This window comes from Oncorhynchus tshawytscha, linkage group LG06 (assembly GCF_018296145.1).
Source record: "Oncorhynchus tshawytscha isolate Ot180627B linkage group LG06, Otsh_v2.0, whole genome shotgun sequence".
Lineage (NCBI taxonomy): Eukaryota > Metazoa > Chordata > Actinopteri > Salmoniformes > Salmonidae > Oncorhynchus > Oncorhynchus tshawytscha.
This window is the reverse complement of record NC_056434.1, coordinates 78371620-78384397: the sequence shown is the minus strand read 5'-3', so window position 1 is coordinate 78384397 and position 12778 is coordinate 78371620. Positions and strand designations below refer to the sequence as shown.

General features: G+C 42.9%; 1 protein-coding gene across 1 annotated transcript in view; it reads left to right on the top strand.

Annotated features, from left to right (window-relative positions):
* Window positions 1-12778, top strand: part of LOC112253128 (spectrin beta chain, non-erythrocytic 1) — a 124239-nt gene that overhangs the window by 106991 nt on the left and 4470 nt on the right. The window contains exons 27-32 of the mRNA XM_024425078.2: window positions 2526-2664; window positions 2855-2939; window positions 3042-3238; window positions 4399-4499; window positions 5336-5390; window positions 12021-12223. Coding sequence (XP_024280846.2) covers window positions 2526-2664; window positions 2855-2939; window positions 3042-3238; window positions 4399-4499; window positions 5336-5390; window positions 12021-12223 — 780 coding nt within the window. The remainder of the gene's footprint in view (window positions 1-2525; window positions 2665-2854; window positions 2940-3041; window positions 3239-4398; window positions 4500-5335; window positions 5391-12020; window positions 12224-12778) is intronic.

The following is a 12778-nucleotide window of genomic DNA, read 5'->3' as shown; positions in this document are numbered from 1 at the left end:
CATCTGTCCTCGGTTGCAACACTCACTACCGAGTTCCAAACTTCCTCTGGAAGCAACGTCAGCACAAGAACTGTTCGTTGGCAGCTTCATGAAAGTGGTTTCCATGGCCGAGCAGCCACACACAAGCCTAAGATCAACATGAGCAGGAGGGAAATGCATTCTCTGGAACGATGAATCACACTTCACCATCTGGCAGCCCGACGGTCGAATCTGGGGGATGCCAGGAGAACACTACCTGCCCCAATGCAGAGTGCCAACTGTAAAGTTTGGTGGAGGAGGAATAATGATCTGGAGCTGTTTTTCATGGTTTGGGCTAGGGCCCTTAAGATCTCCCTTCACTGGAACTAATGCTACAGCATACAATGACATTGTAGATGATTCTGTGCTTCCAACTTTGTGGCAACAGTTTGGGGAAGGCCCTTTCCTGTTTCAACATGACAATGCCCCCGTGCACAAAGCGAGGTTCATAAAGAAAGGGTTTGTAGAGATCAGTGTGGAAGAACTTGACTGGCCTGCACAGAGCCCTGACCTCAACCCCTTGAACACCTTTGGGATGAATTGGAACGCCTACTGCATGCTAGGCCTAATTACCCAACGTTAGTGCCGACCTAATGAGCGCCCAGTTTTCATCAAGGCTCACTGTACTCTGCTCTTTTTTATTTTACCCCGTTTTCTCCCCAATTTCGTGGTATCCAATTGTTTTAGCAGCTACTATCTTGTCTCATCACTACAACTCCCGTACGGCTCGGGAGAGACGAAGGTTGAAAGTCATGCGTCCTCCGATACACAACCCAACCAAGCCGCACTGCTTCTTTCACACAGCGCGCATCCAACCCGGAAACCAGCCGCACCAATGTGTCGGAGGAAACACCGTGCACCTGGCAGCCTTGGTTAGCGCGCACTGCGCCCGGCCCGCCACAGGAGTCGCTGGTGCGCGATGAGTGACCATTGGGTTCTTGGTCACCTCCCTGGCTATGGCCCTTCTCCCCCGATTCCTCAGTTTGGTTGGGCGGCCAGCTCTAGGAAGAATCTTGGTGGTTCCCAACTTCTTCCATTTAAGAATGATGGAGGCCACTGTTCTTGGGGACCTTCAATGCTGCAGAAATGTTTTGGTACCCTTCCCCAGATCTGTGCCTCAACACAATCCTGTCTCGGAGCTCTACGGACAATTCCTTTGACCTCATGGTTAGGTTTTTTGCTCTGACATGCACTGTCATCTGTGGAACCTTTTTACAGGTGTGTGCCTTTCCAAATGTCCAATCAGTTGATTTTTACCACAGGTTGACTCAAATCAAGTTGTAGAATAATCTCAAGGATGGTCAATGGAAACAGGATGCACCGGAGCTCAATTTTGAGTGTCATAGCAAAGGGTCTGAACTTTTGTAATTAGGTATTTCAGTTTTTTTAAAGATATATGCGTTGTCATTATGGGGTGTTGTGTGTAGATTGAGGAAAATATTCAATTCAATCCATTTTAGAAGGCTGTAACAATGTGGGGGAAGGGGTCTGAATACTTTCTGAATGCAGTGTGTATATATGTGTCTTTATTACTTTGGTACTTTAAGAGGTCTTCAAAAAATAGCAAATGATCCTTGGTATGACCTTCTTTAAACAATTCCACATAGCTTAGTAGGATCCCCCCCCATATCTTAGACTGGGCTTAGACTCTTATGGCTGAATGCTGTAGCAAGGTTTTCTGCAGCTCAGGTTTTCTGCAGATGGCTCAGCTGAATGTATTCCCACTGACGGTTGGTCCTTTTTATAGCTACTGAAAATGCACCTGCAGAAAGTGGTGCCTCAATGTCCTCTCAGGGAGACAGCAGCACATCAAGCCCTTATCTGGCAATTGGTTTCAGTGCCTCTCAGCTGAATCTCAGCCAGCAGCTTACCATGGAGACACCAGGAGACAGACAGGAAAAGACAAGAGGGAGAAAGAGACCGACAGACGTTGTGGGCTAATGAGGATGTCTGGTAAAGGGCAAGAGGGAAACAGGAGGAAAAGGAGAGAGAATGCTGGATTGGCTACTGAGGTGAATGGTGAAAAAAGCAGGAAGGAGAGAAATGGAAACATTTGGTTTGTCAGTAATTGCATTGCTCTGTTTCCACTGTCTGAAGGAGTAACACCCTATCCTGCCTCGTGGTTAGTCTGACATTGGCATGGTCCCAGGGATCAGGGTAATCGGACAGGTCTCTGAGGGGGGAACATTATGTGAGCGGCTGTAGTCCACTGAAATACACTGGGTGTCAGGTCATCCTGTCTTGACTGTATGTACCAGTGGTTTTAGGAAACATGCTAGTGTACGTTAACTAGCAATGTAAGTAGCATTTCATTGGTCATTTAAACCCCCTGGTAACCTAAGCAAAGGACATTGGGACCTTGATATGTTCAGTGTGTGTGTCTCACTCCTCTAATTGTCTTGTCACTCCTTGTTGTCACTAATTGTCTTGATGGGTCACTCCTCTTGCCTTGTTGTGACACACTCCTCTTGCCTTGTGACACACCTCTGATTGTGTTGTATCCTCAGGGACGTGTCATCCGTGGAGCTCCTGATGAACAACCACCAAGGCATCAAGGCTGAGATCGACGCCCGCAACAACAGCTTCACCAACTGCATCGAGCTGGGCAAGTCCCTGTTGGCAAGGAAACACTACGCATTAGAGGAGGTGAGGGGCCAACGATGTCATAACACCCTCACAGATACTGTTACTTCCCCCCTCCGTTCTGTTTCTCTTTTTTGCCTCGTTCTACTTCTGTCTCTGGATGGAAATATGGCTCCCTCTAGTGTTGTGGTGTGCCATTACATGTATGGTGTTCTTAGCCTCAGTTAAAACTAAATGTCCCTTCAATTTTCAGATCAAAGAGAAGTTACTACAGTTGACAGACAAAAGGAAAGACATGATTGACAAGTGGGAAGACAGATGGGAGTGGCTAAGATTGGGTAATTCTATCAAATCGTGTTCAGTCTGTTGCACCGTATTAGCTACTGTGTAACTGTTGCTTTATACTGCCGTGTTGTCTGACTAGCTGTGTTTCTGCTCAGTTCTGGAGGTGCACCAGTTTGGTAGGGATGCGGGTGTGGCTGAGTCATGGCTGCTGGGACAGGAGCCGTACCTGTCCAGCAGGGAGATGGGGCAGAATGTGGACGAGGTGGAGAAACTCATCAAGAGACACGAGGCCTTTGAGAAGTCCGCTGCCACCTGGGAGGAGCGCTTCTCAGCGCTGGAACGGCTGACTACGGTGAGAGGACAGGGGATGTTCACAACTCACAGGGCTGTAGGTTAAACCAGTCATACAATAACTCAATTTAGTTTTTAATTAGATTAGGCATCCATCCTGTGAGGGAAATTTTCTTGGGCTTTAGATGATTTAAAGAAACTAACTCCTATATAAGATAAGTGTGTGCAAATTAAGAGGCCTGTTCTAACTGTTCTGTGTGTAGGGTAACCCATGATGTCTGGCCGCTCCGCCAATAATATGACAGAAACTGACTGGTTCCTCTTGATCCTAGACAGAGTAAAGGTTATATCCTATTGTTCTGTTCTGTTTTGGAGCCTGTTTCTGGGGAAAGATTGTGGTGGAGAAATCGGTGTTGGCTAGGTAACCAAGATGTCTTATCTGCAGAATATGCTTGTGAGTGAACTGTTGAGCACTCGTCATTAGAATGTCTCCTTTCGGACTCTGGGGTTGACAGCTGCACTTCCTCCCATATATGGGCCTCAGTCACTTGGGGTCCAGAGAGGGGAGAAGTCATGCGTGTCTCACATGTCCCTGTTGCTATGCAGAATATCAGCAGGGCGTATGGCAAAGGAGGTCAGAAGGAAACATTGTTTCCATATATATATATATGAACTGTGTCTTTATTGCAAACCATGTGAAGGGATGGTGTGAGTAATGGGGAACCAATCACTTGTCTCCACAGTGGCGGTGCGTCAGTCACCTCCTAGGGGAGATGGGTTTCACCTTGAACTAGGGGAGAGAACAAAGTAACAACAAATGTCCTAAGTACTGAACAAAACAAGTTCTTTGTATTTGGAGCCAAAGGTCTGGCACAGGATGTGTGGGCTTGGTGTTTGGAACCATTGTACGTCATCTATGAGGTTGTGCCTATCCTGATAACCCAGAAGCTAACTCCACTCAGTGGGCTCTCACTCCTTCTCCTGTGGGAGTGGGGCAACCAGCCTCATTATAATATGTTTTTAATCAAACTAATACCTTGATTGATTTTTTTTGCCTCTCCTCATTAATAGTTAAAGGTAGAATTTCCACTACATTCTCCAAATCTCTCATCTCATTTGTCTATCAGTCAAATTGACTTAATGAAATTACTTTAGTTTCTCAATTTCAATCTGACTAATTAGGTTGGTCATTAATGATTTGTGTGTCGGTTTGCGATGCAGATGGAATTACTGGAGGTGAGAAGACAGCAAGAGGAGGAAGAGAGGAAGAGGAATCCGCCACCTGCAGAGACCCAGACGGACGATGCATCGCCACAGCAGAGGTGAGAGAAAAGCCTGGAGCACCACACTAAAATGTTTGGTCTGTCTGTCATGACTTATTTAGTGCGTCTGTTCTGTCAGTGTTTAGACTCAACAGGCATGCTCTATTCTGGTCTTGTGTTTGTCCCCGTGTGTTTTTATTAATACTATAACGTATTATGCACAGTATTACAGAGCCATAATCACATAGAACTCCCATCTCCAATTACTCAAGCAAACACCCAAATGACCTTCAAGAAATGTATAAAACATCTCATGGCATAATAAGAACTGTGAAATGACGCACGCTATCACACTCGAACACACACAATCTACACACGTTATTCTTTAGTAGTTTGTATATGGTTGTTTTACATTTGATAGACTGATCAACAAGGACAGCCAAACAGTGTTTTGTTACTTGTCATGTTTTGTTTTCTGTGGACCCCAGGAAGAGTAGCTGCTGCTTCTGCAAAAGCTCCTGGGGATCTGAATAAACCTATAAGCAGACATAGAGGTAGACTCAGTGAAATGACGTTGCCTTGAGCAGCACCTCCGATATTGAGATGAGCTAGATGCAAGACTTCGCTCTCATACAGTCACACACAGAATCTGCGTGCGTGCGTGCGGTACAAGGCCAAAACAGAAGTTGAGCCTCGCACTGCAATGCTCTTAGGAGAGGAAATTAACCCACTATGCCGTTTACTTTGTGCACTTACATCACATTTCTGAGTCTACCTTTAGGTGTGTTTGGGGCTGTGTGTTTATAGATACAGCATTTGGGACTGTCTGTGTGTTATGAATGTCCCAGTGTGTTTTATACTGCACTGACTGTTGTCTCTGTGTGTCGTCCCTACAGGGAGGGTGAGCAGGTGTCTCAGAACGGACTGCCATCGGACCAGGACTCTCCTCGGGTTAGTTACCGCTCCCCAGCCTACCAAAAGTACACCAGCTTTCAGACCCGCAGGACTGGGACTGGGGGCAAGAATGGCGGGTGGGTCGGACCGTGACCCCCAACGCCCCCCACCCAAGGGGAGGACTGTACACCCCCCACCAGTGATTCAGACAATTAGTCACACTTATTCCTCATTTACCATTTAGCCTTATCCTATGTCCATTCCAAAACACTACCTTATCCTTATTCCTCATTACAAAACACTATATTTAGTCCTTATCTTATCCTATACAAAACTCTATACCTTATCCTATGTCCAAATCCTATGTCCTACAAAACACTATACACTCCGTTACAAAACACCTTATCCTATGTCCGTTACAAAACACTATACAAAACACTATACCTTATCCTATGTCCGTTACAAAACAAACACTATCCGTTACAAAACACCTTATCCTATGTCCGTTACAAAACTCTATACCTTATCCTATGTCCGTTACAAAACACTATACCTTATCCTATGTCCGTTACAAAACACTATACCTTATCCTATGTCCGTTACAAAACACTATACCTTATCCTATGTCCGTTACAAAACACTATACCTTATCCTATGTCCGTTACAAAACACTATACCTTATCCTATGTCCGTTACAAAACACTATACCTTATCCTATGTCCGTTACAAAACACTATACCTTATCCTACCTTGAGTATTCCTTTTTCTTTTATTTGCGTAATGCGTTTTAATGCAAATTAGCTTTGCTGATTGCAGTTTCTTGTGTTGCCGTTTTTTTATTCACCTAATCTTATTCTATCACAGCGGATGTTGCTGGACTGAACATGGATAATTAGATCAGTTGTTTTGCTTAATAGGTTAGTTATTAGTGCTCTAATCTTTTATACCTTCATATTGCTTCAAACCGACTGGTGCCTTTATTGATAGATCAAACACTGAGGACTGCTTAGTGCTGGACCTGCTCTGCAGTAGCTGATAGATGGTAGCTCTGCAGTAGCTGATAGATGGTAGCTCTGCAGTAGCTGATAGATGATAGATGCGGTAGCTGCGGTAGCTGATAGATGCGGTAGCTGCGGTAGCTGATAGATGCGGTAGCTGCGGTAGCTGATAGATGCGGTAGCTGCGGTAGCTGATAGATGCGGTAGCTGCGGTAGCTGATAGATGCGGTAGCTGCGGTAGCTGATAGATGCGGTAGCTGCGGTAGCTGATAGATGCGGTAGCTGATAGATGCGGTAGCTGCGGTAGCTGATAGCTGATAGATGCGGTAGCTGATAGATGCGGTAGCTGCGGTAGCTGATAGCTGCGGTAGATGCGGTAGCTGCGGTAGTTGCGGTAGCTGCGATAGATGCGGTAGCTGCGGTAGCTGATAGGGGGGGTAGCTGCGGTAGCTGCAGCTACATACTGGACTATTAACTGATCAGATGTAAGCAGAGCAAAGATTACATGGGAAGGTGGAAATAAGATATGAAACCAATTTGGATGGTAGAGGACCAGATATAAAGTTGAGTTAGGCAACCCCATTTCAAAAGTTGAGATTGAGCAAAGGATCAAAACAATGAGTTAATACATTATTACATTTTAATCCTAGTGGATTGAAATTATTGGCTGATAGAAAGTGAAGCATAATGGGACACCAGCACTACAGCACTACGTATTCTAGAATCACAGTGAGTGTGCATGTGAATGAATGGGTGTGTGTGTGTGTGTGTGTGTGTGTGTGTGTGTGTGTGTATACAGGGTTGGAGTAACGAATTACATTGTAGGGAATTTTTTTTACACGGGTAACTCTAATCCGTTACGTTACTAGCAAAAATATTGTAATCAGATTACAGATACTTTTGAAAAACAAGATGATTACTTCAAGGATTACTTTTAAATTCAGCAGGAAGTTTGCGGAAAAAAATCTTTGACTCTTCTGTTTCTCAATGACGTTCAAATCAGCATTGAAAAAAGGCGCACGTTTAAGTTTGTTCCACCTGAGTGAGTCTGACCACAAGTCAGATACCACTAGGATGACACACCAAATGGGTTTGATGGATCGCGGGAATAGGCTTTTGTAGGCCACAGTCAAAGCTGTGTCTTCCAATGGTACGACTGCTGTCGGCATCCAAAGATTATCCAACTTGAATAAACGCTTGGAGGTAAAGATAACAGCAGTGGTACAGTGATACGGATATCACTTATTATTGATAACTACATAGCAAATTGATGTGAATCACACTGCTACTGTCATTTAGCTATTTGCGCCTTATGGATTGTGCTTGTGGATGGCTCGTCACAAATCTTTTTGTGTATATGAACCAAATAATAGTTGAATTTAAGAAGTTTAAGCTGCCTATAAATCATTGTTTTTGAAGCCAGTGAAAAATGTGCTCTCTCAACAGCTGCACAGTGCGGATCCCAGCCTATGGAATAAAGTGGGGCTTTTATTGCTCAATCTAATTCATGCTGCAATTTAAAAAAAATGTTTTTATCCATAGGCCTAAAGGACATGTTCCAACTCGCTCACTTTTGATAGACTTAAAGGAGCAATCTGTAGTTGCTACATCCATTTTTGGAATTATATCTGTATCTAGAATATAACTTCGAAATGCCTCATGAGCATAGTTCAACTGTCGTACCACATCAGAACCCAAAATATAAGCTTGTTTTTCTTGATGTTTGTAGACATGTAAATGTAAACAAACACTGTATAACCTCATAGCATGGTTGAAACAATCATTTTGATATCATGGATAGTCAGTCCTTGTATTCATAGCTCTGTCTATTAATCTGAGAGTGGTTACATTTCTCCAGGCCCATCCCTCAGCTTTTTGCCCCGCCTCTGTTTTGGTAAATGTTTTGTTATTGTTTCATCTGTGGATTTGCCATTTAAACAGCTGCATATTATCAAGATATCAAAGTGTCACCAACAAAAAGTTAAACAATAGGCGTATAGCAAATGCAGCATATGGCATTAATTTTTCACATGTAAATAGCACTTCATTAGCCCTCAAAGCATGCCATTCCATTAGCGCAGCACTTATTTTTCAACTCAGTCAATGACAGCAAAATCCTAAACAACAGAGTAGGGCTGGCTAAAAAGTCCTTAGTTTTGGGTTATGCTCAGGTAAAATAATTTGGCTAATCTATATTTCCAAGTCCTATTCTTGAAGATGAAAGGGTTTAACATTTATTGGAATGACTGGAATTCTGGTAGATTTTTTTAATGTAAAGATGTAATTTAATCATATTATTATATGTAGTAGAAAGCGATGGTTTAGAAGAAGCCTACATTACCAACCCATAGAGTAAAATTTAACATCCATATATGGCCAGCTATGTAAACTTTAACATTGATTTATCCTGCAATAGATGTGGTTCAATTGGTAACATACATTTTGTCTTCTTCAAATGCCTCTTAAGGGGAAAGTAATCTAAAAGTAACTGAATGTAATCAGATAATAGATTGGGTAATCCAAAAGTTACTTTACTGATTACAATTTTGGACAGGTAACGGAATACATTTATAAAGTAACCTACCCAACCATGTGTATGTGTGGGGGAATGAAAAAGGACCCCCCCACCCCACCCACTCACTGTGTAGATTTCTATTTGTGTCTTTTCCTTATTTCCTCTTTCCTTTCCCCCCTCCCTTCTTTCTTCCCCCTCAGCTCGACACTCCTCTCCTCCTGTCTCCATCCCTGATGATAATACTGTTTATGTATGTTGTTATTTACAAACTTACCATGTGGAACCTGAATAACTGACAGAGTGCACGACTTAAATCGGTAACTCAGTAATGCCATTAAATCACATTCTTTAGTCCTCTCAGGTTTCAAGTTGCACCAGATCAAGTCAACCAGGTCTCTTGCCAAATAGATTTTTATCTCAGTGACTTACCTGAATAAAAAAAGGTTAAATAAAATTAAAGAAATCAAAAGTAGTGGGTAGCTACTGTATCTTTCCCAGATGTCCATCCATTTCACATCATCTTCACCCTTGCCCAGACCACCCATACATGATGTCATAAAGCCATCATACAGTACCATCTCAAATACCATATTCATATCACTTCACTGCGGTAATTCTGTTTTAGGTTGTTCCAGTGGTGGCGAATGTGTTTGTGTGTAGAGGGGTATGCACCCATTCCTATCAGTCATTCATTGGTCCTCAGTAGATCTATGGTACCTGCTTTCATGTTCTCATGTCACTTTTCATGTTACTATAGCTCTGTGTATCGGATCTTCATTTCCTCCCTGGTTGTGTTGGTGTTGGTCCACCCTTGAATCATTTCTTCCTTGCACACACCACACTAACACTTTCCCCAATAAAACCTTGATAGTCAATCACTTCCCATGTTTGTTCTGTTTGTTGTCCTTGTACCGTGTTTTTGTCCTCATGTCTTATGTTGGTATATTGTTTTGCATGTCGTCATTGTTGTTAATCACCTTCCACTTTCAGTGACAACTGTTATTGTTGTACATTCTATGGTTTTGTCCCGGGGTTGTTTTATACACATTCATGTGCAATACTTTTTCATTCCATTTTTTTAATTTCATTGTCGTGTAGATATCATTTATCCAGTGGACGTCTGACATTAAATCTACAGTGTTTTATTTTGGTGTAAAAAGGCACCCATCCAAACTGGGAGATCAATGTTAGAATTGCTCAAAGGTTAGTGTGTATAGTTCTGCGTAAGGGTAATTTCTAAGGTAACTACAGTTACTGCTATCAAAATTATCCTCCAATTCAATCAAAGTTGATCTGAGTATTTATGTAGAGGTGATCAGTCTAGCTGGATTATCAGTTTGGAGAACATAATTTGAGAAAGAATTTGGGTGCAGATGTGACCATTAATAATATAATTCCCGATATGAGTGTCAGCCCAAGCGAAAAACTATTTTAGCTTTTACCCTGAACATTTAACAAAGAGGTGATGACAGATATCACTCCCATGTTGCACCAATCGAAGACTGCAAAACCTGGCAGCGATGCAGTCCATCTCCAGTGTTGGTCCAGCCAATGGCAGGATCTCTGTATAAGCATCAAGGATTTGTCCATCGCCTGGCAAGCACTCAGTAAAATTATCCATGATTGGTCCAGCCTTGAAGAGCTCAGTAATGGGTAATGAGTTGGAGTGGGTGTGTTGTGAAATAATATTTTAACTGGCCAATTTTGCCTTTCCCTTCACTTTACAATAATGAAACAAATGTCAATAATGAGTTCAAACAATGTGCTAATTGTTTGGGATTTTGGTTTGGTCTTTCCCTCCTGTTCGCTCCCTTTCTATCTCTTTATTCAACAGTGTTTTGTGTGGGCGTGGCAATGTGGTGGGCATGTCCTAACCTCTGATCTGTGCATGTCTTTGAAATGCTCTCTGTCTCAGCTGGACCCCGGTCCCACTATAATCAATCCCATAATCCAACGCTCTTCTAGATCAGTAGTGGCTCAGCTTTTCTCAGAATCTATATAAAGGTTGACTGAGGTGACTTACAGATTTTTACTGCATTTGCAAGCGTATCCCTCTAACCAAGTTTAGATTATCGGCATTTGAGTTTGTCAAACAGTGAGTCACTTCAGGTGAGAGTGAATCGAAAACTGTTAGTGTAACCTCATATCAGATGTCTAGAGTCAGATTTGGGCTCTCGAGTGGCGCAGTGGTCTAAGAGACTGCATCTCAGTGCAAGAGGTGTCACTAGTACCTGGCTTGAATCCAGGCTGCATCACATCCGACTGTGATTGGGAGTTCCACAGGGCGGCGCACAATTGGCCCAGCGTCGTCCGGGCTTGGCCGGGGTAGGCCGTATTTGTAAATAAGAATTTGTTCTTAACTGACTTGCCTAGTTAAATAAAGTGTCAAAAAAGATGGAGGCAGAGGTTCATTGTGAATCAGATTGAGTCATTGGAGAGTCAGGTTAGAGTAAGTCACAAATCAAGTCTCAAATAGAGGGCACTTGATGTCAGAGAGAAAGTTGGAGAGATCCAGTGAGCGGGTTAGAAAACAGTCAGAGACGGAGATGCAGTTAAATACTTGATTAGAGTTTCACCTCAGGTACTGAACTCTAAGAGATGAGGAACTATATGGAGCTGTGGTCCTATAAGGAGCACAGAAACACATAGGGGCATTATAGCCAGAGGTTGGGGAACAAAAGTTACACAGACAAAGTCGCAACATTGTGGGTGATACAAAGATTGAGACATGACGTGAGGATAGCACAGTCACTCAGAGGTGACTCAGCTCTGGGGTTCTGTGTGTCATTCGTCTTATGATGACTCTGGGCTATAATTGTGAAATAGAGGCACACCACATTGCCAGTTTGAGGCTGGTGTAATGGCATTGTTTTGGTTTATACAGACACCTATCCAAAGGCTCTTATGAAGACATTTTTCCTCGTCAAATGGAAATGTGGAGACTCATTGTGATGAAATATTTATTTCTCATTTACAGTACAATAGTTGTAGAGAATAACGCTTTGAACTTAACTATACTTGTCTTAAAGCCATGTTGTCATATAGCAATCAAAGGGAACATACTGAACGTTTCTACACTGCCTCTCATCCTGCATGAAGCTTTATCCAACTCTGACTTCCAGCTCCACTGTGTGTTGTCTAGCCCCAGCCTTCTCTAATACTTGTTTCTGACAGGACAATGTAGAGGAAAGTGACATCGTTAATGGGGTGGAGGAGCCCAGCCCAGGCGGGTCGCCCAGTGAAGCACGCAAGGTCAAGCCCAGCCAGGCTGCCACACTCCCGGCCAAGTCCCAGGACTCAGACCCAGCCAACCAGATGGAAGGCTACCTGCACCGCAAACACGAGTGGGAGGGTCACAACAAGAAGGCATCCAGCAGGTACACACAGATACAGTTGAATTAGGAAGTTTACATACACTTAGGTTGGGGTCATTAAAACAAGTTTTTCAACCATTCCACAAGTTTTTATTTATTATTTATCTTATTAACAAACTATAGTTTTGGCAAGTCAGTTGTGTCATGCAGAAAGTAGATGTCCTAAGTCATTTTTCCAACAATTGTTTACAGGCAGACTTATAATTCACTGCATCATAATTCCAGTGGGTCAGAAGTGTACATACACTAAGTTGACTGTGCCTTTAAACAGCTTGGAAAATTCCAGAAAATTATGTTAATGGCTTTAGGAAGCTTCTGATAGGCTAATTGACATAATTTGAGTCAATTGGAGTTGTACCTGTGGATGTATTTCAAGGCCTACCTTCAAACTGACAAACCTGACATCATGGGAAAATCTAAATAAATCAGCCAAGAAAAAAATTGTAGACCTCCAAGTCTGATTCATCCTTGGTCATCCTCCAAACGCCTGAAGATGCCACGTCCATCTGTACAAACAATGGTACGCAAGTATAAATACCATGCAGCATCATACCGCTC